The sequence below is a fragment of the Scleropages formosus genome, chromosome 6, assembly GCF_900964775.1.
Source record: "Scleropages formosus chromosome 6, fSclFor1.1, whole genome shotgun sequence".
Classification (NCBI taxonomy): Eukaryota; Metazoa; Chordata; class Actinopteri; order Osteoglossiformes; family Osteoglossidae; genus Scleropages; species Scleropages formosus.
Genome location: NC_041811.1, coordinates 11,861,857 through 11,888,340, shown reverse-complemented (window position 1 = coordinate 11,888,340; position 26,484 = coordinate 11,861,857). Strand labels below are relative to the sequence as shown.

The following is a 26,484-nucleotide window of genomic DNA, read 5'->3' as shown; positions in this document are numbered from 1 at the left end:
AATAGAACTGAATTTCTTTTCTTTTTTTTCTTTTTTTTAAGTGTTTACACTCAAAACCTTGTTCCCGAGCGAGGATTTTTCACACGTTCCCTGGGAAATGCACCCTAGGAACTAGAGCGGACTCGACTCCAGGAAACCGTGAATGACTGCCTCCCAGGCCCACGTAACACACTGCGCTGTTCCACCCATTAAAGTTGTCAGAATGCAGAATGTCTTTATATCTGTGTTTCCTCGGGGTGGAGGGGGGGGGGGGGGGGGCGTACAAGGCTGCGGCACGAACTGGAACATTTCCTTTCAGTCCGTCACCTTTCGCCACGATGCCCTGGGGGAAAAATGCTTTCCAGTACGGCGCTTCCACGATGGCGCTCTGATATCGTTGTACCATCTTTAGCAGGACTTCATTGCTGAATTATTCTGCTTCTCCCTGAACTGAAGGCCTCTTGTAAGACGGAGCGCTCCGTGAATGATACCGGCATGGCCCCCGTTAGCTCTGTTCAAGGTAGAACAAAAGTTTTAATTAACTCTCTTCTTTCACGCACAATCCATTTCGAGCAGCGCAGCCGACGATGGAGAGCTCAGAGATTCGTGAAATTAACTCTGTGATCTGTCATGCAGCTGAATTTTCTCTTTGCTTTTCCGCGAGATGGAAACCGTAGCTAAAAATCGTGATCAGCGTCTTCAGCTCTGTTGCTTCTTCTAGTCTCAGCTGGCGCCTTCCCCATCCAAACGCGCGTTCGAGTTCCTCTGAAAACCTGTACGCCGTCACATTTCCTTCCTCTCGACTTCCCGACCGTAATGGGCTTTACGGTCACACCTCGCACGCCTTCTCCGGCGCAGGAGCCCGAGGAGGTGGGCTCTTTGTCAGCCCCTCTTCGTGTAACCACGACCGACTTGGCGTGACACGTGTAATTATCTGTTTTGTTGCCAGGCTGTGGCGTGGAGGAGAACAAAGGGGACTGTTTTCCTGCAGCAGAAGGAGCCTTATTACAGCATCAGAGTCTCTGCTCTTGCCGGCGACGTCTACAGGGTTCCGTCTGCGCGCCCCTGTTGGGCACCAGGGCCGCTCTTTGAAGACGGCAGCGCTTTCTGCCCCTCCCTCTGCGGCCAGCGGGCAGCTTTGTGTGTTACTATTTTTTAGCCAAATGTCTTATTTCTCTTTCCAGTGCAGGCCATGTGTGTATAATATATCTGGAAGTGGAAAGAGATGCCTTTGGGTCGGGATGATTCAAGTAGACATGCAAATGGGCTTCCTGTCTAAGAGGAGTGCCTGCATTGCTCCTGTGTTCTCTGGTGTGGAAGAGATGGGCTGTACCTTTCTCTGGGACATTGTCACCCATACGCTGCCTCTCGAGTCCAGAGGGCTCTGTCCAAGTGAGGATTCGCGGCCCATCCGCCAGCCCTCGGTCAACGGCGACTCTTTGAAAACCCAACACCATCACTCCCCTACCCTTACTCTCCCAGTTAACCCTACTGGCGTTCCATCAAACTGCTGCCGCAAGTGGCAGCTTTTGTCATCTCCTGGGATTTGGCCGCTTTCTGGAAAACCTGACGCTGGGTTTGCGGTGCTGGAGGGCCGTGTTTTCCCGCCGTCGTACACGAGACGCAGCATGTTTTCCTGCTGAGGCAGCATGCTCAAAAGTGGTAGCAATGCACAAAGTGTTGGTAGCGCTTATAACAGCCAAAGGACTACATCACATTGTTTGGACCACATCATCAAGGGCAATACTTGTAGTTTTAGTTAGTAGTTTAATAGTTTGAGTTATGCTTCGTGAAAGAGGAGGTTAAGTAGCCGCACCACGCAGAACATTCACCCCAATTCTAACCATTTTTCTAATAGTTTTTTCATTGCGAGCAGGCTGGTAAGTTTGGGGAAGAAAGCTTTTTTCTTATTACTACATAAGGGCATATTATAGATAAGCACGTGCTGGAGAAGGACATTACTATATACGTTACCATTACTGTCTTCGGCAGGCACTTTTCTCCAAAGCAACGTACAACAATAAAAGTGCAGTTCTCCAACAGACGAAGAGCTTTAGACACAGACACGTGACTGTTAAAGTAGAGCTTTATCAGCTGGAGAGACTTCATGGTTGAGGTGGAAGACCAGACAGCACTCCTTTGTTTTGAAGAAAAAGCATGCTGTGGGTTGTGTTGCCATGTCGAGCAAATTCAGGCGTATTCTAACGCCCGATTTTGAATCATACTTTGTTTTGTTGTTATGTCTTGCGAATCACCCGACTGCACCCCTGACCGACACTCAACTTTCAGGTTTGTTTAGCCTTACGTGACATGTGACAGAGATGCCCACAGCAGGGCTGCAGTGTTTACAAAATAGCGCAGTCCAATGAGAAGCGGCATGAAGTGAATTAAACTGCAAGTAAGCATGAGCATATGTTCCCTCATATGGTGAATTCCACATTAAATATACATAATGCACCCAAGTTAATATTGCATGTACTGTAAATGTCATCTGCTTGGTTTGAATGAAGAATCATAATTGTGTATGGTAAAACACACTATAGACACCACTGCATTATACTTTTATAAATCTGAACTGGTGCTGTGTAGAGGGGGTAGGTAGTGTAGCGATTAGAGGCTCCACCTTGGGCTCCACGGACTCAGGTTTCATTCCCATCTGGCAATAGTACCCTTAAACAAGGTACTTAGGAAAATTGTTTCAGTAAATTTACCCTGCTGTACAAATGGGCAAATCGTTGTAAGTGGCGTAACACTGCAAGTCTCTTTGGAAAAAAGTAACAGCTAAATGAACAAACGTAATGTTATAGTTTGTCGACCAACTTTCAGATATAACTTTAAAACGACAGTTGTTCTTCACCTCGCTTCTATTTCACAGTTAAGACTGGATGTACTTTTGCAGTTTGAAAAGACCTTCATGTTCAATTACATCTTGGGCATCTGTTATTATAGCTGATCCCCGACATCTATGACACTGTTGAAGTCACACGTCTGTGGAAAATGGAGCTGTGGCAAGTCTGACATAACTGAAACAAGTTCTCGTTAATCTTCGTCAGTCGTCTCATTTTGAGATCGTGACTCGCGAGTTATTAATGCAAATCAGCTTTTGATGAAGGCGTTGTTAGTCGGATGGCAGCGGGAAGGTCGAGCACAGATTATGGTTTGCTTTGAAACTGCTGAGCGCCGGGACATCGCTGCTTGATTTCTGGGGTTAAGGATGTGGTCCGGTACCACCACCGCGATGGCTGGCTCTTGGTAAATGTAGGATTCAGTTTCGTGGTTTTTACGGTGTGCCTCAAGACTCCAGCCACGGTTCAGCTCCTGTCACAATGCTCACTGCTTGTTCATTATCAGGAGATCAGGATTTGGAATATATTCTCATATCACGACTTGGGGTTTTTTTTTTATTTTTTTTTTTTTTTTTTTTTTTTTTTAAATCCTACCCCACTGATGGAAAAGAAAGTAATAGAACTGTGTAACAATCACTAAGTATTTGCCATGATACACCTCGAATGACTTTCCTCTTACACAATCTTACCTGTTTATTTATTCATGAAGGAGTTCAGCTCATGTACATCTCTCAAGAGTACAATAACAGTAATCCGGTATGAAATCTCATAAATATACCCCCTCTTTAAATAATAAAAATTTCATAAAGATTTAAAGGGAGAGAAAGCCATAAAATATTGATGCATTTTGTCTCCCTGTGTAAAAATTTTGCCTCTCTTATAATTGCTCTTTGGGGTTTTATTTTTTTTTTTTTTTTTTTTTTTTTTACTTTTAAATGAAAGTCTTCATCTGGTGCCCACATTCATCTCTGTAGTCCAGTGTTTCACTCCCTGTTTTTTTAACATGCGACTTAATTACCACAATGGTGTCCTTGGCTCAGCATATTATGTGATTTCTAACTGTGTTCCCCACACTGAACCCCCTTTGGTTCTCTGACAATACGGACATGCTCGTCTCCTTCCATCGGTCTCAAAAGCTCAAATTTGTGAACTGTGCATCCTAGAAACTCTAAATCCTTCTCTCACCCTGCAGGTTGCTGATCTACGGCCAGTATTGCAGCCACATGGAGAATGCCCAGAAGAAGCTGGATGAGCTCATTGCCACACGAGAAGATGTCAGGATGAAGGTGGAGGTAAGATGAGCAAATAAATCTCTAAATAATTTAAATTCCTGCCCACAGAGATGCCTATAACTCCCTGCCGTAGCGTCGTTTTTGCGTGGACAAGCGTTTCGGTCCTAGCAGCACGTGGTAGCCCATGCATGCGAGACCCCTGCCTTCCCCAGCTCTCACTGGGAGGTGCACCCATCTGCCAGGTCAGACGCAGCCGCCTCCTCGCCTCGGACCGGAGCCAAAACTTTCGGTGCATCAGCCAATTACCTAGAGAAGCCCTCTGGCCGGGCTGTAGGGGCAATTTTGTCTTAAAGAAAGATCGCAGGAGTCACACCGTAAGAATGTGGATCCCGCTTCCCGGCTTCAAGTTACACACCAGACGCAGCTCTGACTTGGTGATACAAGATGCTTACACTTGTCACGATTTAGGTGAGATTATGAAGCACATATCGCAGTTGCCGATCTTGCCTTTGGGCATCTGCTCTAAAATTAAGATGATTATCGGTTTTATCAGAGACAGAGAAGCAGGCTTTTCTCTCTACACAATGCAGGCATTTAATTTTGTTTTTCCTCCTCCTCTGACAATTGTGGAGTGCACATAAGGCCTCTAAACTGGATTAAAACCGGAATTATTCCTTCAGCAGGGACTGATTATCATGCTGAAGATAATCAGCTTCCGACTTTGAGCACAGTAGCTGTAAATTTGAACGCTTTTATTTGAGGAACGCTGAGGCTATTACTGCCGGAATGTGCCGCAGAGGTTAACAAATAGCGCGGATACCCAGTTGGTTTTTGACGGAACGCACCGGGAGGGCGAAGGAAGAGGACGAATAAATGGTTTGTCTTGTGAGAATACACTTTGAAGGTTAGAGAATGAGCGTGAATGAAGTAGGAACGTGCCGCGGTGGTTCGGCTGCGGTCTCGGCCAGCTGTTGTTCTGGCAGGGAGGCGCCTCGAAGGTCAGGGAATGACGCAAACGGCTCTTGGTGTTGCAGGAGTGCACTATGAAGGTTCAGGAAGGGAAATTCAAGCTGCAAGATCTTCTGGTGGTGCCCATGCAGAGGGTCCTGAAGTACCACCTCCTGCTGAAGGTAATGCTGATGATGAGGAAAAGATCAAGACTGTACCTCGTAACTGTATATCATAAGATGTGGATTGAAGCTAGGGATGTCTTCCCGTAGAACAAAGATGTTTCCTTAAAGCTATTTCATAAGCATTTGAAAAACGGCACATTTATCACTATGGCTATCAGTATGTGGATTGATGTCATTAATCAATTGTTTTTTTTTTTTTTTCCTTTTCCCCCCCAGTGTGACATTGACCTTAGTTGAACCACACTCATTCCCTAGTGCCCTTAGCATCCGCTTAACCCTGCTCTCGTTTGCAGAAATAAAGTCGCAAATTAAGTATTCGGGCAATTTTGCCACATTAACAAACTGCACCTCGAAGAGCCCTGTTTGTTTCAGCTCCTCCTAGTAGCACTCATGTATAAAACAAGCATCCCTCATGATACAGGGCATGATTAATTTATCAGGCATCTCAATTATTAAAGGACAGTTGCCAGCTGCCAATGATGGATGGTGGGGGGGTCTGGGGGTCTGGGGGGGTTGAAGTTGAGGTGCAGATGAAAAAGCTGAGTCAGTCCGTGTCCAGCACGGCACAGCCTGCACTGCAGCACCGCGTAAGTCAGCCGTCGTCTAATTGTGTTACATGCTCCACGTTTTGTTTGTCCCGACCATACAGCCTCCCAGCCCGTTCCCCCTCCCGTCGCTACTGATGATCTTGAATTACGCCTCACTTTGGGACCAGATGTTTCTGGTCCACTGAGCGCCGCACACCATGGGTGTGGTTACGGTATCAGACGGACAGCGCTGCAAACACAGAGTGCGTTCACACCAAGAGGATGCAGACTAAACACCGCGCGCATTTTGTCATCGTCAAGAAGATGCAGACTAAACAACATGGACTCGCTACTTTCATGCAGACTAAACAAGTTTTTAACAGTCATCTTTAATGCACAGTGAACAGATGAAACACTTGTTACACTGCAGTACAGAGAACAGGATTCTTTTGTTAATATGCCATATTTGCAACAAAGGCAGGCAGTGCTTCATTTTCTTTGGGGGTGACTTTCGAGACGCTGCCTGTGTTAGAGTAAATGAGGTAGATTTATGTTTATGTGTTCGTGCAATATGGTTTGCATTAGAAGAATTATATTTGAGTTTCCATCCTGGGCATAGATTTGATGTAGGTGCGCTGTTGGTTTACTCCGCAAGTCTGCGGATGCTGTGTGTCGGGTCACCATGTCACCATCACAAAGCGTTCCCTCGGTTTGCAGGAGCTGGTGAGTCACTCCACAGACCGACCCGAGCGACAGCAGCTGAAAGAGGCGCTCGAGGCCATGCAGGTGGGGAAAAGGGAAAGGGCAGCGTGGTGGTATGGGGGTTAGGGTTGTGGGCGTGGAGCCGGGGGGATGGGGAGGGCTGTGGGCGTGGAGCGGGTGGGATGGGGAGGACTGTAGGCGTGGCGTGGGGTGGGATGGGATGGGATGGGGTGGGGTGGGGTGCGGTCTAGGAAGGTGCTTAGGAACAACACTGTACAGAACATCAGGGATTTTGAACACATCCCTGTATGTTTCCTGCCATTAATACCTAAGGTCCTGCCATTAGTTGAACTGAAGAACCTTGACTTGAGGTGGCTCTCACTCCTTCTGCTTCTCCATCTGCAGGACCTGGCCATGTACATAAATGAGGTGAAGAGGGACAACGAGACCCTGAAAAAAATTAGCGAATTTCAGAAATCCATCGAAAACTTGGTGAGTACGGCAGTACTGGCCTGGAAAATGTTACCGTGTTGCGCAGAGGAAGCTGTTTCGCTGGTGGATGCCGCAAGTAGGCTGTACAACATATGCAAAGTGTCAGGCTTCTTCAGGCGTGTAAAATATGCAAATCACTTCACAGTGGTCTTTTTCTGCCGGCTCCAGGTGCAAGCCCAATTCTCCACTAAAACAACCTTTTATTGGCACTTTCACTTTTTGTATATCACCCATTACGTTATTCTCACGGGCAAAATTCATTAACCTGCCCGGGATTTGTGCTCTTGCACCGTGTCAAAATAATTACGAGAGAAGTGAAATGCACTTATTAAACACACCAGTTGTGTCATCTTCTAATTAACGCTGGACTTTTCGGAATAATAAGACGACCGTCTGCATGTATGGTTTTAGATAACAATCATAAGATTAAATATTAACAAGTATCCTACCTCATGCCCTATGCCTCTGGGCCACCATGACACTGTATTAGACAAGCGATTATGGATGGATGGATGGGTGGAATATTACATTGTAACTTGTAACTATATTTGTATTTTAAAAAAAAAAGAAAAAAACCCAAGAACTGAATTCTGAGAATTTCATAGCTTCGGAGCTATGTTATTTTATTCCATTTGAGTCCTAGTTCTGTTGCATTCTCCTCAACACTGATGAGGGAGAGGCGTGTTAGTGTTGAATAAATGTTGTTTCTCCGCACCCTAACAGCAGGTGAAACTGGAAGAGTACGGCAGGCCAAAGATTGACGGAGAGCTCAAGGTGTCCTCTATAGTGAACCGGACAAAGCAGGACAGGTCAGCTGGTGATTCTCATCCGGTGGCAAAAGAAATTCTAGAATATTCAGCAGACGATCTTAGAATTCACTATGACAAGGACCGTAAGAAAAAGGTGTGATGCAGTTTGGAGTCTTTGCCGCCCCTTTGTTTGACAACGCCGAACAATATGTAGATTTTCTCACCCGAAACTGAGCCATTATCAAAGGAAAAGAGTCTCTGCTGTGCTTCTCTACCGATTATGCTGAGTGTCGCTGCTGCCTTCCTCCTTCAAGGTACATCTTCCTGTTCGACAAAGTGGTCATTGTCTGTAAGCGGAAAGGCTACAACTACGAGCTAAAGGAAATCATTGAGCTGCAGTCCTACAAAATGTCAGATGACCCCACCAACAACAGGGACATGAAGAAGGTTAAATGTTGCTCACGATTTAAAAAAGAAGACGCCGTGATTTCGAGCTTTATATTGTTTTTTTTTTTTTATTTTCTTTTCTTTTTTTTAAATTCACAAACAAAATGCATGGCAAATATGTACTTTTTAAATCAGCTTTTTTGGTAATTTGTTCAAAAGAAATTGTGAAAAATGGCATTTTTAAATAATTGCTTTGAAGCTAACATTTTCTCTTCTGCGATGTGCATGTGTAACGGGGTCTCTCTCTCTTTCTGGTGTTTGTTTGCATGCCTAACAGTCGAGTGGAAAAATGGTAAGCTGATGCAAACCTTTGGTTCGTGGATAATTTCTAACATTATTGTGCCATCTGTTGATTTCCTTGTTGTCATGTCTAGAGTTAGTCTAAATTCGTCTTTCTCTTCCCACCCCCCTCTCCTGCTCCACACCCTCCCCTTTCACTTTTCTCCCTTTCTCCTCATCAGTGGTCCTATGGCTTCTACTTGATCCACCTCCAGGGGAAGCAGGGCTTCCAGTTCTTCTGTAAGACGGAGGAAACCAAGAGGAAGTGGATGGAGCAGTTTGAAATGGCCATGTGAGTTGGAGGGGCTGGCAAGATTTTGAGCGTTCCCAGAGGAACGGTATAGAGGAGTGAAGTTCATCTCCCCTTGATCTCAAAACATTTTCTTATGTGTCCTCCACTCTCCCAGGTCCAATATAAAGCCAGAGAGAGCCACGGCCAACCAGCACAACTTCCAGATGCACACGTTTGAGAAAAACACCAACTGCAGAGCCTGCAAAATGCTCCTAAGGTGAAGATGCACTGAAGAGCACATGCTTTCCTTCTTTTATACTCCATTAAATCAGACTCAGTGTTTTGTCATGGACCTCCACAAATGTCATTACCATCTCTGGTCAACAGCAGTCTCTGCCGACTTGGAATCGGTGTAGGAGCACGTTGTATAATAGCTAAAGCGGCCACCTTAAGACTGCTGGGTCCTGGGTTCAACTCTCCATTTTAACTGCAGTAGCCTTCATCGAGACTCTTACCCTGAATTGCTCCAGTAAAAATGACTGAGCTCTATAAATATGTAAATCATTATAAGTAGTGTACAAACCTAAAGTGGTAAGATGTCAGCTAAAGGAAGACGCGAAAATGAAATCAAATGATCTGTGGGTCATTTCCCGAAGGCATTTGTACAATTGCTACAACCGTACTAAAGGTTACTAACATTTCCCAGACCTCATGCAACATATACGCAACGCTAAAGGCGTGCATACTAAGACTAAGGTTTTGGGAAGCTGGAATGCCTGACACCTATACAGCACAAAGCCCCAATCACTCAGGTACAAACCCATTGTGAAAATGGGGTGTATGCTGAGCACAAACTTGGAGCAGACAGCCAACCTTTTCCTAATTAATAAGCCGCCGTGGTTAGCAGAACGGCTTTTCGTTCTTGGCTGGATTGAAGTTTGCGCTGGATGGAAGCCAGAGTGTCACTCTTCCTGTCCTTTTCTCAGGGGGATCTTCTACCAGGGCTACTACTGCTCCAGGTGTGGAACTGGTGCCCACAAAGAGTGTCTGGAGGTCATCACCATCTGCAGAATAAGTAAGTCGCACAGAGACTTTAAGGCAAATATTGTTCTGGTGGAATAAATATTGGGAGGAACTTTCTCTTACAGTCTCTTCATCCCCCCTCTTTTCAGATCCTCACGACTCGGTGAGTCTGACATTTCCATTTCGCCCACCAATTAACTCGCTTCCTAATTTTATTTTGGACCTAGAATGACTAACTTCCTCAGACTGGGAGCAGATTCTTTAAACAAAGTCGGTGCTTGCTTTTCCTCACTAGTTATTACAGAACATGTGTTGCTGCTGGTTTATCAAATAATGGTTTTAATGTGAGGTTTTTAAAAAAGGGTGTTTCTTACAGGAACCGGGACCATTAGCATCAGGTAAGAAATCGGACTTTGGCACCGTATAGATTTATGCAATACTTCTCAAACATCACTTTTAATGATTTCTTTTCGTTCGTTTCTAAAATTATGATGTGTGTTTGCTAAATCCAGTCACCAAATGATGACAGGTCATACAGCATACAGGCAAGTAGAAAGATGGCTCTGTACTGCCCCCTACTGGAGGACTCCTGGTCTTTTCCTGTGCATTAATATGTAGGCACACATTACAACTGATGACTTAACTGTGAAACAAATCTACCCAAATACAAAACGAGCAGTGCGGCTCCATCTACATAATTACCGTCATTTTCTGAGATGCATTCATTTCACACGGTTTCTCTCACCCCTTTGTTAAGGTCCCAAGATGGTGGCCATTCGGAATTACCACGGTACGCCCGCTCCCCCAGGGAAGTCGGCGTTGTCTTTCCAGGTGGGAGACATCATTGAACTGTTAAAGGGAGACCCTGACACCTCATGGTGGGAGGTAAATTTTGCAGCTTCACATGCACAAAGTGTCGTAATGCAGGAATGAACTGTGCTCCGGATAGAAACGTAGTATTTTAGCGTCTTAACGTGCGAAAACTGAACGATGTCGGATGTTGTAAGAGAAACTCTTCATGCCCCCCAGGGAAGACTGATTCAGAATCAGAAGAGTGGCTATTTCCCCAGCTCCTGCGTTAAACCCTGCATAGACCCAAAGGTAAGGTGTCTCCTGGTAAAGATCACCTCCCTTCAGAGGGCACGTAGGGTCGTGCAGGCTGAGCTCTGACTCATGAGCGCCCCCCAGCCTGGCGCAGTCTCCACGCCCCGCGCTGCTGCTGTCACCACTCGGAGCACAAGGCGTCCATTTATCCCGTTGTATTTCCGCAGCACAGACCTCTGTTTGTGTTCACAGCCATTCCAGCCAGTTCCCAGCCGGCAGTCTTCCAGGGACGCAGACTACTACAGTTACCCATGGTAAGAGCTCGGAAAACAATGTGCAATTGTACGTGCACACAAGGGTTTTAAACCCAGCCTTTTCTCCACCCTAACCCCGATCCTTTCCAGTAACGCTCCATTAAAAATCCATTCGTCCGTTATCAACAACCCCTGTTCCAATTCAGGGTCGTGGTCATTCAGAGCCTAACCTGGAAACATAGGTCAAGAAGCAGGGTGCACTCTCTGAGACGGGATGGCCATGTAAGAGGGAAGGGCCAGCAAGCGTGCCAGTCCACGGCAGGGCAAGCACACGCCCATTCATTCACTGACGCACACTCCGAGGGCAATTTAGAGTCACCGGTCCATCTGGAACCGGGAGGAAACTCGCATGAACCCAGGGAGACCGTACAAACTTCACGCAGGCAGAGCTGCATTTGAACCCAGAGCCCAGGAGTTGTGGAGCACCAGCGCTACCTGCCGTGCTGCCCTTTAATTAACGATATTCCCAAATAAATAAGCAAGCGGCAGCAAAGAAAGAGCCAAACACTCCCCTGTGGTGCGGAGAGACCCATGCTGAGTGTGTTCCTCACTGTGGACCCCTCAGGTTTGCTGGAAATATGGAGCGGCAGCAAGCCGACAACCTGCTGAAATCCCACAGCAGCGGCACGTACCTGATTCGCGAGAGGACGGCTGAGGCGGAGAGGTTCGCCATCAGCATCAAGTGAGCCCCCCCAACCCCAGTCCCAGTCTTTGCTTTTAACCTGGTTCCTCCGCACACCCTTCTCCTGATGAGTCGAGCTCCCTGTGACCGCACGTCTCTTCTGTGTCAGGTTCAACGACGAGGTGAAGCATATTAAAGTTGTGGAGAAAGACAGCTGGATCCACATCACTGAAGCCAAGAAGTTCGAAAGTCTCCTGGTACGACCCTCCGCCCAAACCCATCAACAGAACCATCGAGCTGTACTTTTTTATTCATTTAGCTCACGCTTTCTCCAAAGTGCTTTTACCTCCGCTCATTGCCTGGGGAGGACATTCCCGATCCAAAGTATTGAAGAGGGTAGTAATGTTTTATTTCTTTAAGGACCCTTTTGCTGTATTTATCATTTTACACTTGCAGTATTACCTTTGTGCACTATGCCACCATATAATCTAAAAATAATATTTTTTCTACTCTTTGGGCCGATTGGGTTATTAACCCGACATCTGGTTAAAGTTGGCTAGATAATTATAGAATGATTTACGTCCAAGTGCTTCAAGTGCAGAAGTTGGTAGTGAGAGAGTGTGTGTGTGTGTGTGTCCGTCCCAACAGGAACTGGTCGAGTACTACCAGACACACTCCCTGAAAGAGAGCTTCAAGCTGCTGGACACGACACTGCGCTACCCCTACAAGTCCCGAGACCGCTCCACCTCTCGAACCAGCACGCGCTCCCCAGGTATGCAGGCTGCTTAAGTTACTTCCTGGCACCATCCCTAGTTTACCTCGCCCTCTCCTGTATTGCCCCACCCACTGGCCACTCCCCGGTTCCTGGCCACATCCCCATCCCTGACTGCTATTATCTGTTATTTTGAGCTGTTCTCCTATGAAGAACAGGAGAATCCAAATTGTGGCCCCAAACAAGATGACATGAGTGCAACTTAAATCAATACACTATTTTAACTGACCTGACAGCACAGTTTCATTCTTCATTTCATATTGGGATACATTGAAAGAGCAAAATACAACATAGTGGTGAATGTACGTACAGTATATGTACAGGTGGTCCTCGACTTTCGACAGATTCCGTTCCGATGACCCCCGATGTAAGTTGACTTCTGCATTAGTTGAAAATCCCCTTACACATTATTATATGAACCGTAATGATATACTGGCATCCGTCGGTTTACAAACTTTCTTTATCCAGAATTTCACAACGGAATGGCTCTTGGCTTTTGGTACCCCATTTTCAACTAACAGAACAAAGAATATATCAGTATAATGAAATTTATTCAAAGCTTGTCAAAAAAGAAAAAAGGAGCACGTTGCGCGAGTGAAGCGGAAGTGCAGTAATGTACTATAGTCGGAGCGTCTGCATCCGGATGTGTTGGTGTGTTAGGAATGTGAGATTTTTGTGTGATTGGAAGTGTATAAAATTCCACAGGAGTGTCTGTTGGCCATATTGGGTGCGTTATTTAACTGAATAAATAAGGAATTAATTGAATAATTAAGGAGACAGCATAGTGTAGTTTTAGAAAGTTGTTCACAACGCCACATGCTCGTTTAATACTCATCCTGCAGAGAACTGAGCTGTTAAAAAGAAAAGTGGGAATGACCGACAGCAATAAGCGTGTAAACGTAAGCGGTTTGTATTGTGCTGAAATCATGGGTTGATAGTTACATAGGTGTTTTAGTGTTCTAGTGACATTTGGAAAAATGTTTGATGTTTTTGGGTGGACTGTGACTGGGTTAATATTTTTCCCCGTTTAAAATAATAGGAAATGGGCTGTTTGTATCCACAGTTTTGATACGTGCACTGTTTTCAGGAATGGATTAACTTTATAAATCGATGGATGCCTGTACAAACTTAACATGAGTGAATGATACATTGTATAATGGATTTTTTTCCACTAATTTCACACATTTTTGTGCTATATAAAATAATAGGAATACAAATACTAAAATACAGTATAGTTTATTGATTTCATGCTGTGCTATTATTTTGACTTTCATTTTTAACTCTACTTTTAACTTTTTCTTTTCAGCACCACCACAACACTCACTTTTTTGCATGCTTGTGCCAAATTTAAAAAAAAAAAAAAAAAAAACACAACTCAAAGGGAATCACAAATGGAAGTTTGTGTAAGCAAAATGCAGTCGCTGTTGGATGCCAGAACAAAACGTGTTTGGCCAATGTTATTGTACAGCAGATGGAGTGGTCATCATTAGGTGTTATGACCAAATGTTAACACTCAAATAGTATTAGGTTAATGGGATAACTGTTGTTAAGTCCAGGCCGTTGTAACTCGCATGCGTTGTAAGTTGAGGGCTGCCTCTGTGTTTGTGCATCTATGTATATGTGTGTATATATACATATATATTATATATATATATATGTGTGTGTGTGTGTGTGTGTGTGTGTGTGTGTATATACACAGCCTAAACATAATATGTGCTGGTTGCTACTTGAGTCTGGCTTATTATTGTTAATTTTCCTGTGCTTTGTTCTTAGATATGCAAATACACACAAACACAAAATCACATGCTGTATGAAAGCACCACCATGCTGGAGCTGAGCCTGTGTGAGCCCTCTGCTGCGTAATGGATGTATTCCCATCTCTCCAATCTTGCTCTCTTCCTCTCTGCATGCCTCTCTGCGGAAGCAGCTCCCACCGCTTCCTACAACTTCTCTTTCCTCAGTCCTCAGGGCCTCAACTTCTCCTCCTCTCAGAACGCGGCCCCCTTCTGGTCAGGTACTCTCTCCCTCCTTTCCTTTCGCTCCTCATTTGTCTTGTGTGCCGCTTTCGTTTTGTCACCGTTTTTCTTTGTCGTTGCTTCAAATCAGTTCAAGGATGAGAAAAATTCATCATATTTACATTTATTTATTTAACAGAGACTTTTTTGCAAAGCGACTTCCAACGAACTGTATGTAGTGTTATCAGCCCACACACCTTATTCACCGCAGTGATTTACACTGCTAGATACACTAATTATACTGGGTCACTCATCCATACATCAGTGGAACACACTCTCTCTCTCTGTCACTCACACACTATGGGAGAACCTGAACAGCATGTCTTTGGACTGCGGGAGGAAACCCTTGCAGACATGGGGAGAACATGCAAACTGACTGAATGGGGATCGAACCCACCTAGGCGCTGTGAGACAGCAGCAGTACTCGCTGTGTCACCGTTCCGCCCCAGTATTTGTGCGACTAAACTCGCTGTGCTCAAAAATCCATGTGATGTTCTCATTCTTATGTTGCAATGCCAGTTTTTTACGATCCAAAGTGACTTGCACTTTTACCTGTTTATACACATGGATATTTGGAAGAGCTGTCGTTAAAAACGTTGCTCAGTGGTACTACAGTAGCACCTCTTCTGGGACTTGAGCCACTTAAGAGTGATTTGCAAGCTGTACTGGGGTGTGAAGGAGATGTGCTGTATGGTCCCTGCAGTGTTCACGCCCAGAGTGGTCAGCACGGCGGTGGCCCGGTACAACTTTGCGGCGCGCGACATGAGGGAGCTTTCCCTGCGGGAGGGAGACATTGTCAAGATCTACAGCAAGATTGGAGGCGACCAGGGCTGGTGGAAGGGAGAGGCCAATGGGCGGGTGAGCGACCGTCAAAGTCGGCGCCCTTCATTCCGTGAACAGGACACTGTGCCTCTGTCACTTTTTCACAGGAGTTTATCAAAGTTTGACGTTCTCGCCCCAAACTGACTGATCACAGTTAACGCTTCAGCTTATACTCTGCGCTTCGTCATTCGTGCATTATTCCGCAAATTAATGAAGCAGCTACAGGAACTTTAGCAAATAGGTAAAATGCAACAAAGTACAGCTGAAAAATTAATATCGATTGATTTACAATAGAGGCCAGCTAATCCTGACAAAAAAATTGAAAAGACACCAGTCAGAGAAGCTAAATTTCCTAATATGTTGCTCAGTTACCACAATTTTTAATACTTCAGTTAGACCTAAAGGGAAGTGTAGACTGTTGTATCAGAGGAGACATTGCAAATTTTCCTTTTGTCTACAGTCCATCTTGATGATTATCCATAAATAAGATGCAGAGACGCATGACTTTTCATACCAAAATCATTGCAATTTTTCAGTTAACCTGAAATGACTACCGCAAGTGTCTGGTTCCTAAAACAACCTAACAGCATTTATTTCCTTCTAGGTCGGCTGGTTTCCATCGACATACGTTGATGAAGAAGGAGTGCAGTGATTGGAGGAGAAGCTCCGACATTAATCTCCAGCCAGAGACGCCTTCTGTAGCCCTCTGCGAGGACTCCTAAGTTTCCATGGAAACTGCCTGTTGAATATTTTTCTGGAACCTTGCCTCAGCTGATTTTACAGTGATATTTTTTGTTCTGTGTATGGATTTGCTCTGCTTTTCAAAATGTTTGTTTTATTTCCATGAACTAGTGGCTTTATTGCCCAGAGCAGTAAGAACAGTCACATTTCAGGCAAAAAAAAAAAAAAAGCCTGGCATGATGTCAGGGGCAAATCATGTTCCTTTGCTGTACAGTTTCAGAGCCTGCTGAATAAATGCAGGTCTATGGGGGAGGGGTAATATAAAGTACAAATAATTTATTTTACCAATGGACCAAAATGAATGGTTGTCAGAGTTGGTCCTTATTAATGAGAAACAGTACGAGAGCAAGGGAATGAAATGAGGATGGTACGTGTCAGTGCTGAGAGAATTTGCCTTAGTTGCCATGGCAACGACTTGGCAGGCTGACGGGAAGAGACGGATGTTCTGCGAGGGTGTCTCTGTGCTGATAGGCAAGCTACCCTCTTTTAATACCCGGTGCCTTGGAAAAGTGTGGCAGACGAGCCCAAGAAGTCCACATCCGTTTTCCTCTTAGCGGCAGAATTTCAAAAATCTACATCCACCGAACGGGCAGGTCTGCAACCCCCTCTCTTCCCAACCTGCTGAGACCAGAACAAGTGCAGAAAAGAGGCGAGAGGACCATGGATGACACAAGGAAGGGTTTACTAGACCTTCAGTCTGGTTAGCTAAACTCAGAGCTGATGGTCAATGAGTGACAGAGTTCTAGTTGAACATCATTCTTGGAGCTGAAGGCCTTTCGGCTCTAATCCTTTCATTGAACTAATTCAAAGAGCTCAAAAGCTCTTGTGCCCATTGACCTTCCCCTCATTCGGTCATCAGTGTTGTGTTCTGCAGTTCAGTAAAACGGAAAACTTTGGCAGCTGACTAACCCAACAGTTAACGCTTCTGGGGTTAACACCCAAAGACTAGGGTAACTGCTGAAGCAGCGAAGACAACACATTCTAAAATTTAGCTGTGTCTCTGCACTTTAAAAATGATCTGTATGTAAAAATAATTCATAAGGGAAATCCACATGGATCTTGTTCAGTTACCAAGGTACAGGATGACAAAAATGCATTTTTTTGCACATAATTTTAAAAGGAATTTTGCTCACTGGGCAAAAAAGGCCTTTTTAGGTCATGAGTTTGCTCTTTTTGGCCGTAAGAACATTTTCATTCCTACCTTTATCACCTTATCAGTGACCATAGGGCGATGGCTGCTGCGGTGTTAAAGGCGGATGTCTTGTCTCTGTCTGATGAGTGCCAGTGTGCAGACAAGCACTCAGACTCACAAACACACTGTGCCAAAGTTCATGCTGGTCCACGGTAAGGGGCGGGGGAAAAAAAAGAATGAGAACGGCACCAGGTCGTCTTCCTCACATCATGACTTAAAGTACAAGTCTCTGGATAGTGTCTCGTACTGCAGACAATACTGCCAAATCTTTGCTAATCCTGTAAGACTTTGAGGGTTCTCCACCCTCACTGACAAGTGCACAGCCTACATACAGCACGAAGAGACCTTGAAACCAGAAACCAAGGTTCGTTCAAAATGCCGAAAGTTCCACTCTTGTTCTGTGACGTGGCGTTCTCTGTACGCTCCAAAGCAAACTCCACCGGCTCAGGGGCCCTCTTAGGCCAGTAACTAATAACCGATACAATTTGAAATCAATCAGCAGTGATTTCGGCCGTGTGAGAGGAGACCTTCGCTTAGCAAAGGGGGCCAAGTCGCTGTTCGTGTCAAGGAGAAACCCACTGCATGTGGTCATTGACATTTCAGATCCTGTCAGTTAATCCTCTGCAAAAAAAAAAAAAAAAAAAACCTTATCTGTGTACTTTTTTGAATGGTTGAGTACTTCAAAATGAGGTCTACTATGAAATAAACATCTCTCTTTAGACTGGTTTGATTGCTTTAATTGCTGAATTCCAGTGCCATGACAACGTCAACTGCAAGCCACATCTTCTGCATAACTGAATAATTTAGGATAGCTTACAAATGACAAACCGTCACTTCCGTTATCTGACGTTTTCTCCTTTTTTAACGTATAAAGCCGCTTAGCGTTACCCGTCATCGGTATTTACAAGTGCACTCACTTACATCGGCTTCATCCAACACATCCATGAGTACAGCTTGGCAGAGTCTTCCTACTGCAAAGAGAAATGCCATTACAAAAACAAAACTGTTACAGAACTGCATTATTTTGCTATTTCTTCCTTTTTGCGTGTGTGAAATTAAGTTCGTCACTCAGATTCGCATTAAAGAAAAACACCTGATGTTGAAGGAGACACCAGGTCAGATCAGCCCGGGCAAGGAGTGGGGTTAGTGGGTAAATGGAGGTAAGTACGGAGATGTTTCCTGTGCAGGGATGAAGGCAGGGGGGCTGATTTCGAGGCTTTGTCCTCATTTTTTCTTGGGTTTTGCTTCGAGGGGTTGTCCTATATCCTTTCCACGCAGCTTCAATCCTAAGAACAACAGGCAACAAAACAATCAACATGCATATCTTCAAAAAGAAAATGCAAACCTTGAATAAGCTGCTAATGCAGTAATACGGTCAATATTAACAGGAATGTGATATTGCAGGAATTTCTGTAAAACAGGATTCCGGAGGTGGGAGGATACCAATGCTTTAAAATAATTTATTGGGAATTCTCACAATAAACAAGGCTGTTAATAAGCTAGGCCTGGGGTTTGGAAAGGCTTTTTAGTAAAATTGTTACATTTACCTATGAACTCAAACAACAGACGAGAGCTTGAATAATAATGCTGGACTACAGGCTATATTAAAAACATCTCACCAAGTGAACCAGGTGGTGCAATGTGAAAGTGATCAAAACAGCTGCTGGATGAAAAGGGAATTTCAGCTAGAGAAATAACTTTTAAACCTCCACTGCTGCAGTGATACAGCTTATACAGAATTGCACTACAGACATGCGTCGCTTAACAACGGGGATACATTCTGAGAAATGCGTTGTTAGGCGGTTTCGTCGTTGTGCAAACATCATAGAGTGTACTTGTACATACGTAAATGGTATAGCCTCGATGCAGTCAAAAGACGCAGTAAACACGAGATTTATGACGCTACTGCCAGTGTAACACAGCATACTATTTTACAGTAAACTTTTTTTTAATAAGTAGAAAGAGTACACTCTGAAATAACAAAAAGTACAGTACATACATAAACCAGTAACATAGGTGTTTATCATTATCAACTATTATGTACTGTACATAACTGTATGTGCTATACTTTTATACAACTGGCAGCGCAGTAGCTTTGTTTACACCAGCACCACCACGAACGCGTAACACGTGCTACGTTGTCGCTAGTCGATAAGTTTTCATTCCATTATAATCTTATGGGACGACAGTCGTACATGCGGTCGGTCGTTAACCGAAACGCGTTAAGCAGCGCATGACTGTATTGACTTCTGATAAATCAAAGCTGTAGTTTAAAGCATGAATTTACCGAAATACAAACACAAATCTGAAATCTAAGCAGGCAGAGGAAAAACTGAAATCATCAGCTAAAATTCTTAATTGTTACTATTATGAAACGGTGAGATGAGCACTACATTGTAACCAACATGACAGGGTAACAGATGTATGACACAGAGTGCCAGAGCTCACCGATGGCCCTCTCAATCTTGCCCATGACCTGGTTGTTGGGAATGGCCTTCCCGCTTTCATAGTCGGCAATAACTTGGGGCTTCTCGTTGATTTTCTACAATAATGTAAATAATCAATCGTTACCTCAGTGACAAACTGAGCTTTTATTGTCATGACATCCCTAAGAACTAAAGGCTGATGATAAGAGACCATCATCTTGGGGATCTGCTTGACGGCAGAGACGAGGACCAAGGTGAACTCACAGTGGCCAGGTCCTTCTGCGTCATTCCCTTGTTCTGGCGGCCCTGCTGGATGACCTTGCCCACCTCTAGTGAGACTCTTTCGTGGTGCAGCTCCTCTGTCTCGCGGTCCAGCTTGGCCGTGTTCTTTGTCACCAGGTGCTGCTTGTTCTGTCCTGCCGACCCTGATGGATATAGCAGAAGACAAATCGCGTCATGCACTGATCAATCCTCGCAGAATGCTGCCTTCAACAGCCTGCAAGCTTTCAAAGTCTGAAGAAGAAGCACGTTGCTGAAGATCCATCACATCACAACTGACATAATACCCTACACTGGACTCGAAAGCAGCAAAGGTGAACTAAAAGGTTAAGGATAAAGTCCTAGCAGGAGTCCTACTCCCCCCCCCCCCAAAAAAATTACCAAAACTGTTTTACATCATTTTAGTAAAAACAGCATCAACAAACACTAAAAACACAACTGAACAGTTTCTCTTAGTCTGTAAAAAATGTCATTTTTAGAAGTAATTTTGGGAGAGCTTAGAGGATATTTCAGTGGTGGCAAAATGGGGATTCCACCATGCATGCAAGACATTAATTTTACATGCAGCATGTCTGAGTATATTATCGTCATTATCGTATGTGCAGCATAGACAGACAGCCACATTTCACACAAAGTTCAAACTGTCCAAGGGATTCTTACATTTCTTTGTGGTTTCAATACTTTCTCCCCGCCTCTGTGCTGCTATGATAGCCTAGTAAAATAGAACATTTTTAAGAAAACATTATTTTATCCTGAAACAAAACAGAGTGAAGCAACAAATGAAAAGAGTGAATTGTGTGGCTCAGCACTAATAACACAAGTGTTTCAATACGGACCGAACAACTGAGAAGATTTTGTTTTGAGTTTGTAAAATTTGCACCAAAGAAACTATTTAATAAGACTTTATTCACAATACTGCACTTAACTAATCAAAGGTTTGCAGTGACACACCACTTCGTACATTACTTAGTACCAGGTTTTCTTGTTCATATATAACAAGGCACTGCTTTACCTGAAAATAAATTCTAGCTACAATAAGCAAAAATAACCTGCATTTATTTTCAGTCATCGCTAGTGCAAAGAGCAGTGTTTCCATCTCTGCTCCCTCCCCCCACATACACATACCTCAAAACTACCTACCACCCACACAAAGAGCTGTTAAGAGTCGCTAAGTTATCTGAAGCCACTTTGTACCGGATCGATTCGAACCCATCGTGAACTCTAAACTACAAGGTGAAACCACTGAGCTGCCCAGTTACATGAAAGGCAGTCCCCAGGTTACAAACATCCGACTTACGTACACCCCGTAGTTATGAACCACCCCCAGTAAAGTCTACTATATTAAAAATTCGACTTACATACGATTCGTAATAATAAACGGGCGCTACTTTGCAACCGCATCAAAACGTTCTGTGTCTACAGCGGTCCGTCGGCTCAAGACTTTGTTTTTTGCAGTCAGTCCACATTGCTGTGAACAGTGTCTTGTGTGTTACTGTATTTGGCTTTCATTTTTTTGTTTTACTCTACTAACCATGGCACCAAAGGGTGAATGTTATGCAGGTGATGGTAATGCATCAAAGAAAAGGAAAATGATCACAATTCAAACTAAGGTGTAAATAATGAAGCGAAAGGCAAAACATCAACGAACACTGGAAAAGTGTTAGGCTACAGTCAGTCAAAGATCAAGACAATTTTATAGGACAAAGCGAAAGATAATGGAGCATGTAAAAGGCTCTGTCCCAATGTCTCTCTCTATTATAAATACTGTGGTAACATTTATTATCTCTTTCTATTGCTCTCAATTATAAATACTGTAGTTCCTTTTATTATTATTGTTGTTATACTGATTATAATTACTATTATGTTCAAGATGTTTCAGTGTATCCAGGAGTGTTTAATGTTTTTATGCACAAGGTACACTGTACACTAAGACAAACATTTGACTAACTCATATCAGACACGAACCGTACCCAAATGTTCTGAATTGCGTATAGATTCGACTTAAAGAGAGACTTAAGAATGGAACTCATTCGTAATCCGGGGACTGCCTGTATAAAGTTGCACCTGTCACTGCAAATGTGTGTAATACTTCCATATGTTGCACAATATAAGTGACAGGATCAGACATGAATGTGTTATATTCTCAGTCAACCAACTTTTGATTCCAAAAGTTGCCAGGAATTACACTGGTCTACTACTACTTTCATTTTTCCATACCAACAAATATATTTTGGTACAGAACCAGAACACACAAAAAAATATACCTTGTAAAATATTGTAATATTTAACCCAAGTAGGGGTATTAAACTAAAATCCTTGTAAACTCAAATTCCTGCAACTTGAAAGGGCATATCTAGGGGGGGTTACCGTAATGTAATTTTTGTGAAACATCACACAGGGTGTAAAAGATTACCTGTGAAGTTTATGGAACTCATGAAAATTACCCATTTTTAAAAGACAGTTAACAGAAGTGTGGGCTTCAAACTAAAAACATTCTTACTTGGTTCTCTATAGTTACATTTAGTTTGTAGGTCAGCAGGTGGTGTAGCGGTTACCAGTACTCTGGAGAAAGGTACTTACCCCAAATTGATACAGTGAAAGTTACCCAGCTACATAAGTGGGTAAAATTAATGTAGCATGTGAAGTGTCTTAATGCACAATCTTACCAATGTAAGCTGCTCCGGAGAAAATCTTCAGCTAAATAATAATAACAATAATGTTAGGGGCCCCTGTTTTACAATTGGCTGATAATATGGATGAAAAAGTGTATCTTATAGCAAACAGCATATAGCTGGGCTATTTTTCCCATAAGAAATAATGGAAACCTTTATTAATGCAACCAAAGCGTCATCATTTAGTCTGGGTGAAAAAGTATGAACGTGACCTTGCCCGTATTTATTCTTTGGGACCCAAAAGCGTAAAAACAAAATATTAGACATTTTAGATATTTTTAGAGAAAAATACCAGGGATCCTGTATGTACGTTATGGTAGCAGAGTGAGTAAAAATGCAGGAGTAGCGGGAGACCACAACATAGAGTACCATGCTACATAGTAAGGGATGAGCTGCAGGGTCTTCTCAAAAAAAAAAAAAAACATCAGAAAATCATAAAAATCCATCAGTTTCTGGGCTATTGGCTATAGCTGCTGCCTTTGGACCCAAAGGTTGCATGTTTGGATCCCACCTCCGGATGTAGTACCCTTGAGCGAGGTATTTACCCTAAAATGCAGTTTTAAAAAATATATATATCCAGCTGTATAAATGGGTAAGTAATCATAAGTTGATCCAAGCATCTGCTAAACGCATAAATCTAAAGGAAAGCCTTCAGAGAAGTGAGTGTGGTAGCCTCGCACTCGAGCTCAAGCGGGTCCCGCGTCACTCTTTGCTCACGAGCTGCAGCACGAGCACAGAGCAACACTCACAGTGTGCGTTTGAGGCGCTACAGAGAACCGCCTCCTCGCTTCCAGCTGTCACTGGCGTCCTCTGGACCCCCACGAGAAGGGGACGCCCATTTTACCAACTACTTTACCTTATTATAATAATTATTTTAAACGCATCATTCCACTTCCCTCCAGCGACACCTGTACGGTGTAAACACCATGTAAAACGCCGATGTAAAACATTGCATTCGCGGCGTTAGGCTTAGCAAATAATACAACATCAGAATAACGATGAAATTTAAATGATGAAAAAAAAAAATGTAACAGCACAGCAATGTAAAACGCAGTGTAGGAATGTATTGTAATTCATTCCGCCGCGTTGCGACGATGACACGCAGTAAAAAGAGTAAAACAGCAATATACTAGGAATGGAAGAGAGTGGAAAACGATCATTTAAAACTGTACTGTAAAGCAGTGTATCCACGGACTCTTGACTAGCCCACGCTCACTGGCGGGCTTCCACAGTCCCCGACGCCGATAAGAGCACCACCGGCGTAGTAGGTTGGGAGGCTCGCAGGCCGCTGAGTCCCCGTCTCCTCTCTCCGTAGCTAGCCGGCTAAGCTAATATATGCTATGCTATGCTAGGCTAGGCTAGGCTAGGCTAGGCTAATGTAAGCTAAAATAGGCTACACTAGGCTAGGCTAGGCTACCTGTTTGGACTTGGCCTGCGCGGCCGTCGGACCCTTCTTCCTCAGCACGGTGACCGTGTCCCAGTCGCTCTCCGCCATACTCTTCGGACGAAGAGCAGAATAAACCCCAGCGGCAGCGCGCTAACCGGCTAAATAGTCCCAGTAGTGAAATGCGGCCTTAACGTGTCTGCAGCCAACAGTCCGCCGTGTCCCACAGCTTTCCAGGACTGCGCGCAGCGGTGGTTCGCGGGAACTGGGCGGGTGTGGCCGCCGTGGAAAATGCCAGAAACCCCATGTGAAAATGCTTAATGGCACGGTAATAACCCTGCTGTACCCTAGTAATTGAATAAGCATTCCTACCGAACGCTGAATTCATTTTGAAAACATTCTTTTTTTTGCTCCTCATCGTTATCGATACTGAACAATATAACAAGTTATGATAAAACCTATTTGTGTTGCAAAAATGAAATTTAAAAAACGCTCTGTAATCTCTAAAATGCAACATCTGAGCTGGTACGTGTACACTTGTTTTTTCAAACAATCTTTTATGTTCATATACGACACAAATGAGAGTAAGACAGTAACTGAATTTATTTTTGGTCATAACAGGACTGCGTTGCGGAGGCCGGTGTAAAACAGCCAAATTTCAATAGAACAAAAAGCAGGCAAAAATGTAAATCAGTATCCAATTATTGGCCCTTTTATATCATTTGCACTGAGTGGAAGATGAATGAAATGAGTAGTTGAAGGCATGAAGAAGTAATTTGTCCCTTTACACTCAATAACTTAGTACTACCTTTAGCTGCAATGACTGCAACTAAACGCTTCCTGTAGCTATTGACCACAATCTCACATCGCTGCGGTGGAATTCTGCCACACTCCTCCAGTTCGGCAACATTTCCAGGTTTTCCACCATAAAGAGCTCTTTTCAGGCCACAACATCTTAATCAGTTTCAGGTCGGGACTCTCTCTAGGCCGTTCTGATGTTGACTTTCTTTTGCGTTTGTTTTCATTGTATTGCCGCATGATCCAGCTGTACTTCAGCTTCAACTTAGCACCATTGGCCTTATATTCTCCTTTACAATTTTCTGATACAAAGAGGACTTCATGGCTCCTTCAATGACAGCAAGACACCCAGGTCCGGTGGCAGCTGAACATCCCCAGACCATCACACTTGTGCCACCATGCTTGACTGGCAGCAGATGCACTCTAAAATACCATTTTTGTTTTTTGCCAGACATAATGGGGTCCATGTCATGAAAAAGTTGTGCTTTTGATTTGTTAGTCCACAGAAAATTGTTCCAGAAGGCTTAAGAACATCCAGGTGCTTTTTGGTGAACTGAGGATGAGCTTTTGTGTTCTCTTTCCCGAGCAGGGGTTTCTGCCTTGCCACTTTCGAACGTATCTCATTTTGGCGTAGTGTCTTTCTTATTTGCGGACTCACGAACAGTGGTCCTTTTTGAGCTTCTTTTTTATGACTTTAGCCTTGCTTGTTGAGAGCTTTTGGCAGGACAGCCAGTCCTATGTAGATTCACCACTGTTCCAATCTTTCTTCATTTGAGGAGTATGGTTCTGACCGTGGTTCGATGGAGGTTTAAAGCCTTGGAAATGGCTGTGTAACACTGTCTGGACCGTTAGGGTTTTACGGCTTTTCTCCAGAGGTCTTCAGAAATTTCCTCTGAGTGTCGTGTGAGATGCATCTATAAATCCATGTTTTGTTAACTTGATTTTTGTCAGGTTTATGTTGTTGGAAGATTATACTGGACAGAACCAGGCCAAATCAAAGCAGACTGCTCAGACACCTAGTACTATTTCCCCATTAATTTGGTTGATTAAAGCAAGGTAGAAATTACTTTTTCACACCTGCAATTGCACATTTCTTTATCTACCCCACCACAGAAATTGCACATACAGCCAGTCCCCGAGTTACGAACGCCCAACTTGTGTACAACCTGTACTTACGAACCACCCCCTTACTGACTGGAAGTTTATTTTTGTCACCCTTAAGTAACAGTCAAATGAAAACTTCATAATTAACCCTATTATATAAAAAATTCAAGTTACTGTATATACAATGGTTCGTAATAATAAATGGGCGCTACTTTGCAAAGCTCGGCTACAAAAGACACTTCTTCCCAGTTGCGGAATCTCCCTCCAGACCAACAACGCCTTCTCAAACCTCCCTCGCTCTGCTCTTGAAGTCCTGTCCCTGATTGATCTCTAGTCCTGTTCCACGTCTCTTTGATAACGACCACCCGACTTGTCCCCTGACCAAGATTTTGAATCCTCGCCTCTGTTCAGTTCACCGATTGCCTGACCGACCATTCGCCCGTCCCCGACCAGAACACTGTCCTTTGATTCTGAATAAACGATCCTGCACTTGGATCCAGCCTCATCCGTGTCCTCTGTTCATCATCACAGTAGTAACATTTATTATCTCTCTATACTACAAATACTGTAGTTACATTTATTATTACATTTACCTTTATTAATTTAGCAGATGCTTTTCTCCAAACCAACATACATCTCATTATATTATTATCATTAC

General features: G+C 43.8%; 2 protein-coding genes across 16 annotated transcripts in view; one reads left to right on the top strand and one right to left on the bottom strand.

Annotated features, from left to right (window-relative positions):
- Positions 1-15,911, top strand: part of vav2 (vav 2 guanine nucleotide exchange factor) — a 127,872-nt gene extending 111,961 nt beyond the window's left edge. For 2 of the 6 annotated variants that reach the window (XM_029253192.1, XM_029253190.1), the window contains 20 exons: positions 4,018-4,117; positions 5,092-5,187; positions 6,435-6,503; positions 6,825-6,911; positions 7,635-7,720; positions 7,975-8,107; positions 8,385-8,399; positions 8,569-8,678; positions 8,794-8,895; positions 9,605-9,693; positions 9,791-9,804; positions 10,018-10,039; positions 10,399-10,526; positions 10,671-10,742; positions 10,938-10,999; positions 11,565-11,681; positions 11,791-11,878; positions 12,270-12,393; positions 14,321-14,407; positions 15,112-15,823. In XM_029253192.1, coding sequence (XP_029109025.1) covers positions 4,018-4,117; positions 5,092-5,187; positions 6,435-6,503; positions 6,825-6,911; positions 7,635-7,720; positions 7,975-8,107; positions 8,385-8,399; positions 8,569-8,678; positions 8,794-8,895; positions 9,605-9,693; positions 9,791-9,804; positions 10,018-10,039; positions 10,399-10,526; positions 10,671-10,742; positions 10,938-10,999; positions 11,565-11,681; positions 11,791-11,878; positions 12,270-12,393; positions 14,321-14,407; positions 15,112-15,374 — 1,864 coding nt within the window. In that variant the 3' untranslated portion in view covers positions 15,375-15,823. The other 4 variants (XM_029253194.1, XM_029253196.1, XM_029253193.1 and 1 more) reach the window with 4 other exon arrangements.
- Positions 9,621-24,228, bottom strand: LOC108927201 (endothelial differentiation-related factor 1 homolog). 10 transcript variants are annotated; one of them, XR_003797777.1, is made up of 8 exons: positions 23,958-24,222; positions 20,529-20,580; positions 19,854-20,014; positions 19,612-19,705; positions 18,257-18,449; positions 18,085-18,134; positions 14,961-15,185; positions 14,413-14,488 (listed from the first exon to the last, which is right to left on the bottom strand). XR_003797777.1 is itself a non-coding variant. In XM_018740324.2 (5 exons), exons 1-5 carry the CDS (start codon positions 24,033-24,035, stop codon positions 18,388-18,390), a joined length of 447 nt encoding a protein of 148 aa, XP_018595840.1. In that variant the 5' UTR covers positions 24,036-24,222; the 3' UTR covers positions 18,144-18,387. The 10 variants fall into 10 exon arrangements, 1 of the variants encoding a protein (XP_018595840.1); XR_001965567.2 differs by lacking the exons at positions 14,413-14,488; positions 14,961-15,185 and adding an exon at positions 9,621-9,682; XR_001965565.2 differs by lacking the exon at positions 14,413-14,488 and having other exon boundaries at positions 14,794-15,185.
- Positions 24,229-26,484: the final 2,256 nt, after the last annotated feature.

Excerpts from the sequence above, each read along its gene's own strand:
- LOC108927201 (XM_018740324.2), bottom strand. The coding sequence starts at position 24,035 with ATGGCGGAGAGCGACTGGGACACGGTCACCGTGCTGAGGAAGAAGGGT. Across the intron at positions 19,706-19,853 it reads CGCAGAAGGACCTGGCCACT|AAAATCAACGAGAAGCCCCA; the intron begins GTGAGTTCACCT and ends ACATTATTGTAG. Across the intron at positions 18,450-19,611 it reads CAAGATTGAGAGGGCCATCG|GATTGAAGCTGCGTGGAAAG; the intron begins GTGAGCTCTGGC and ends TGTTGTTCTTAG.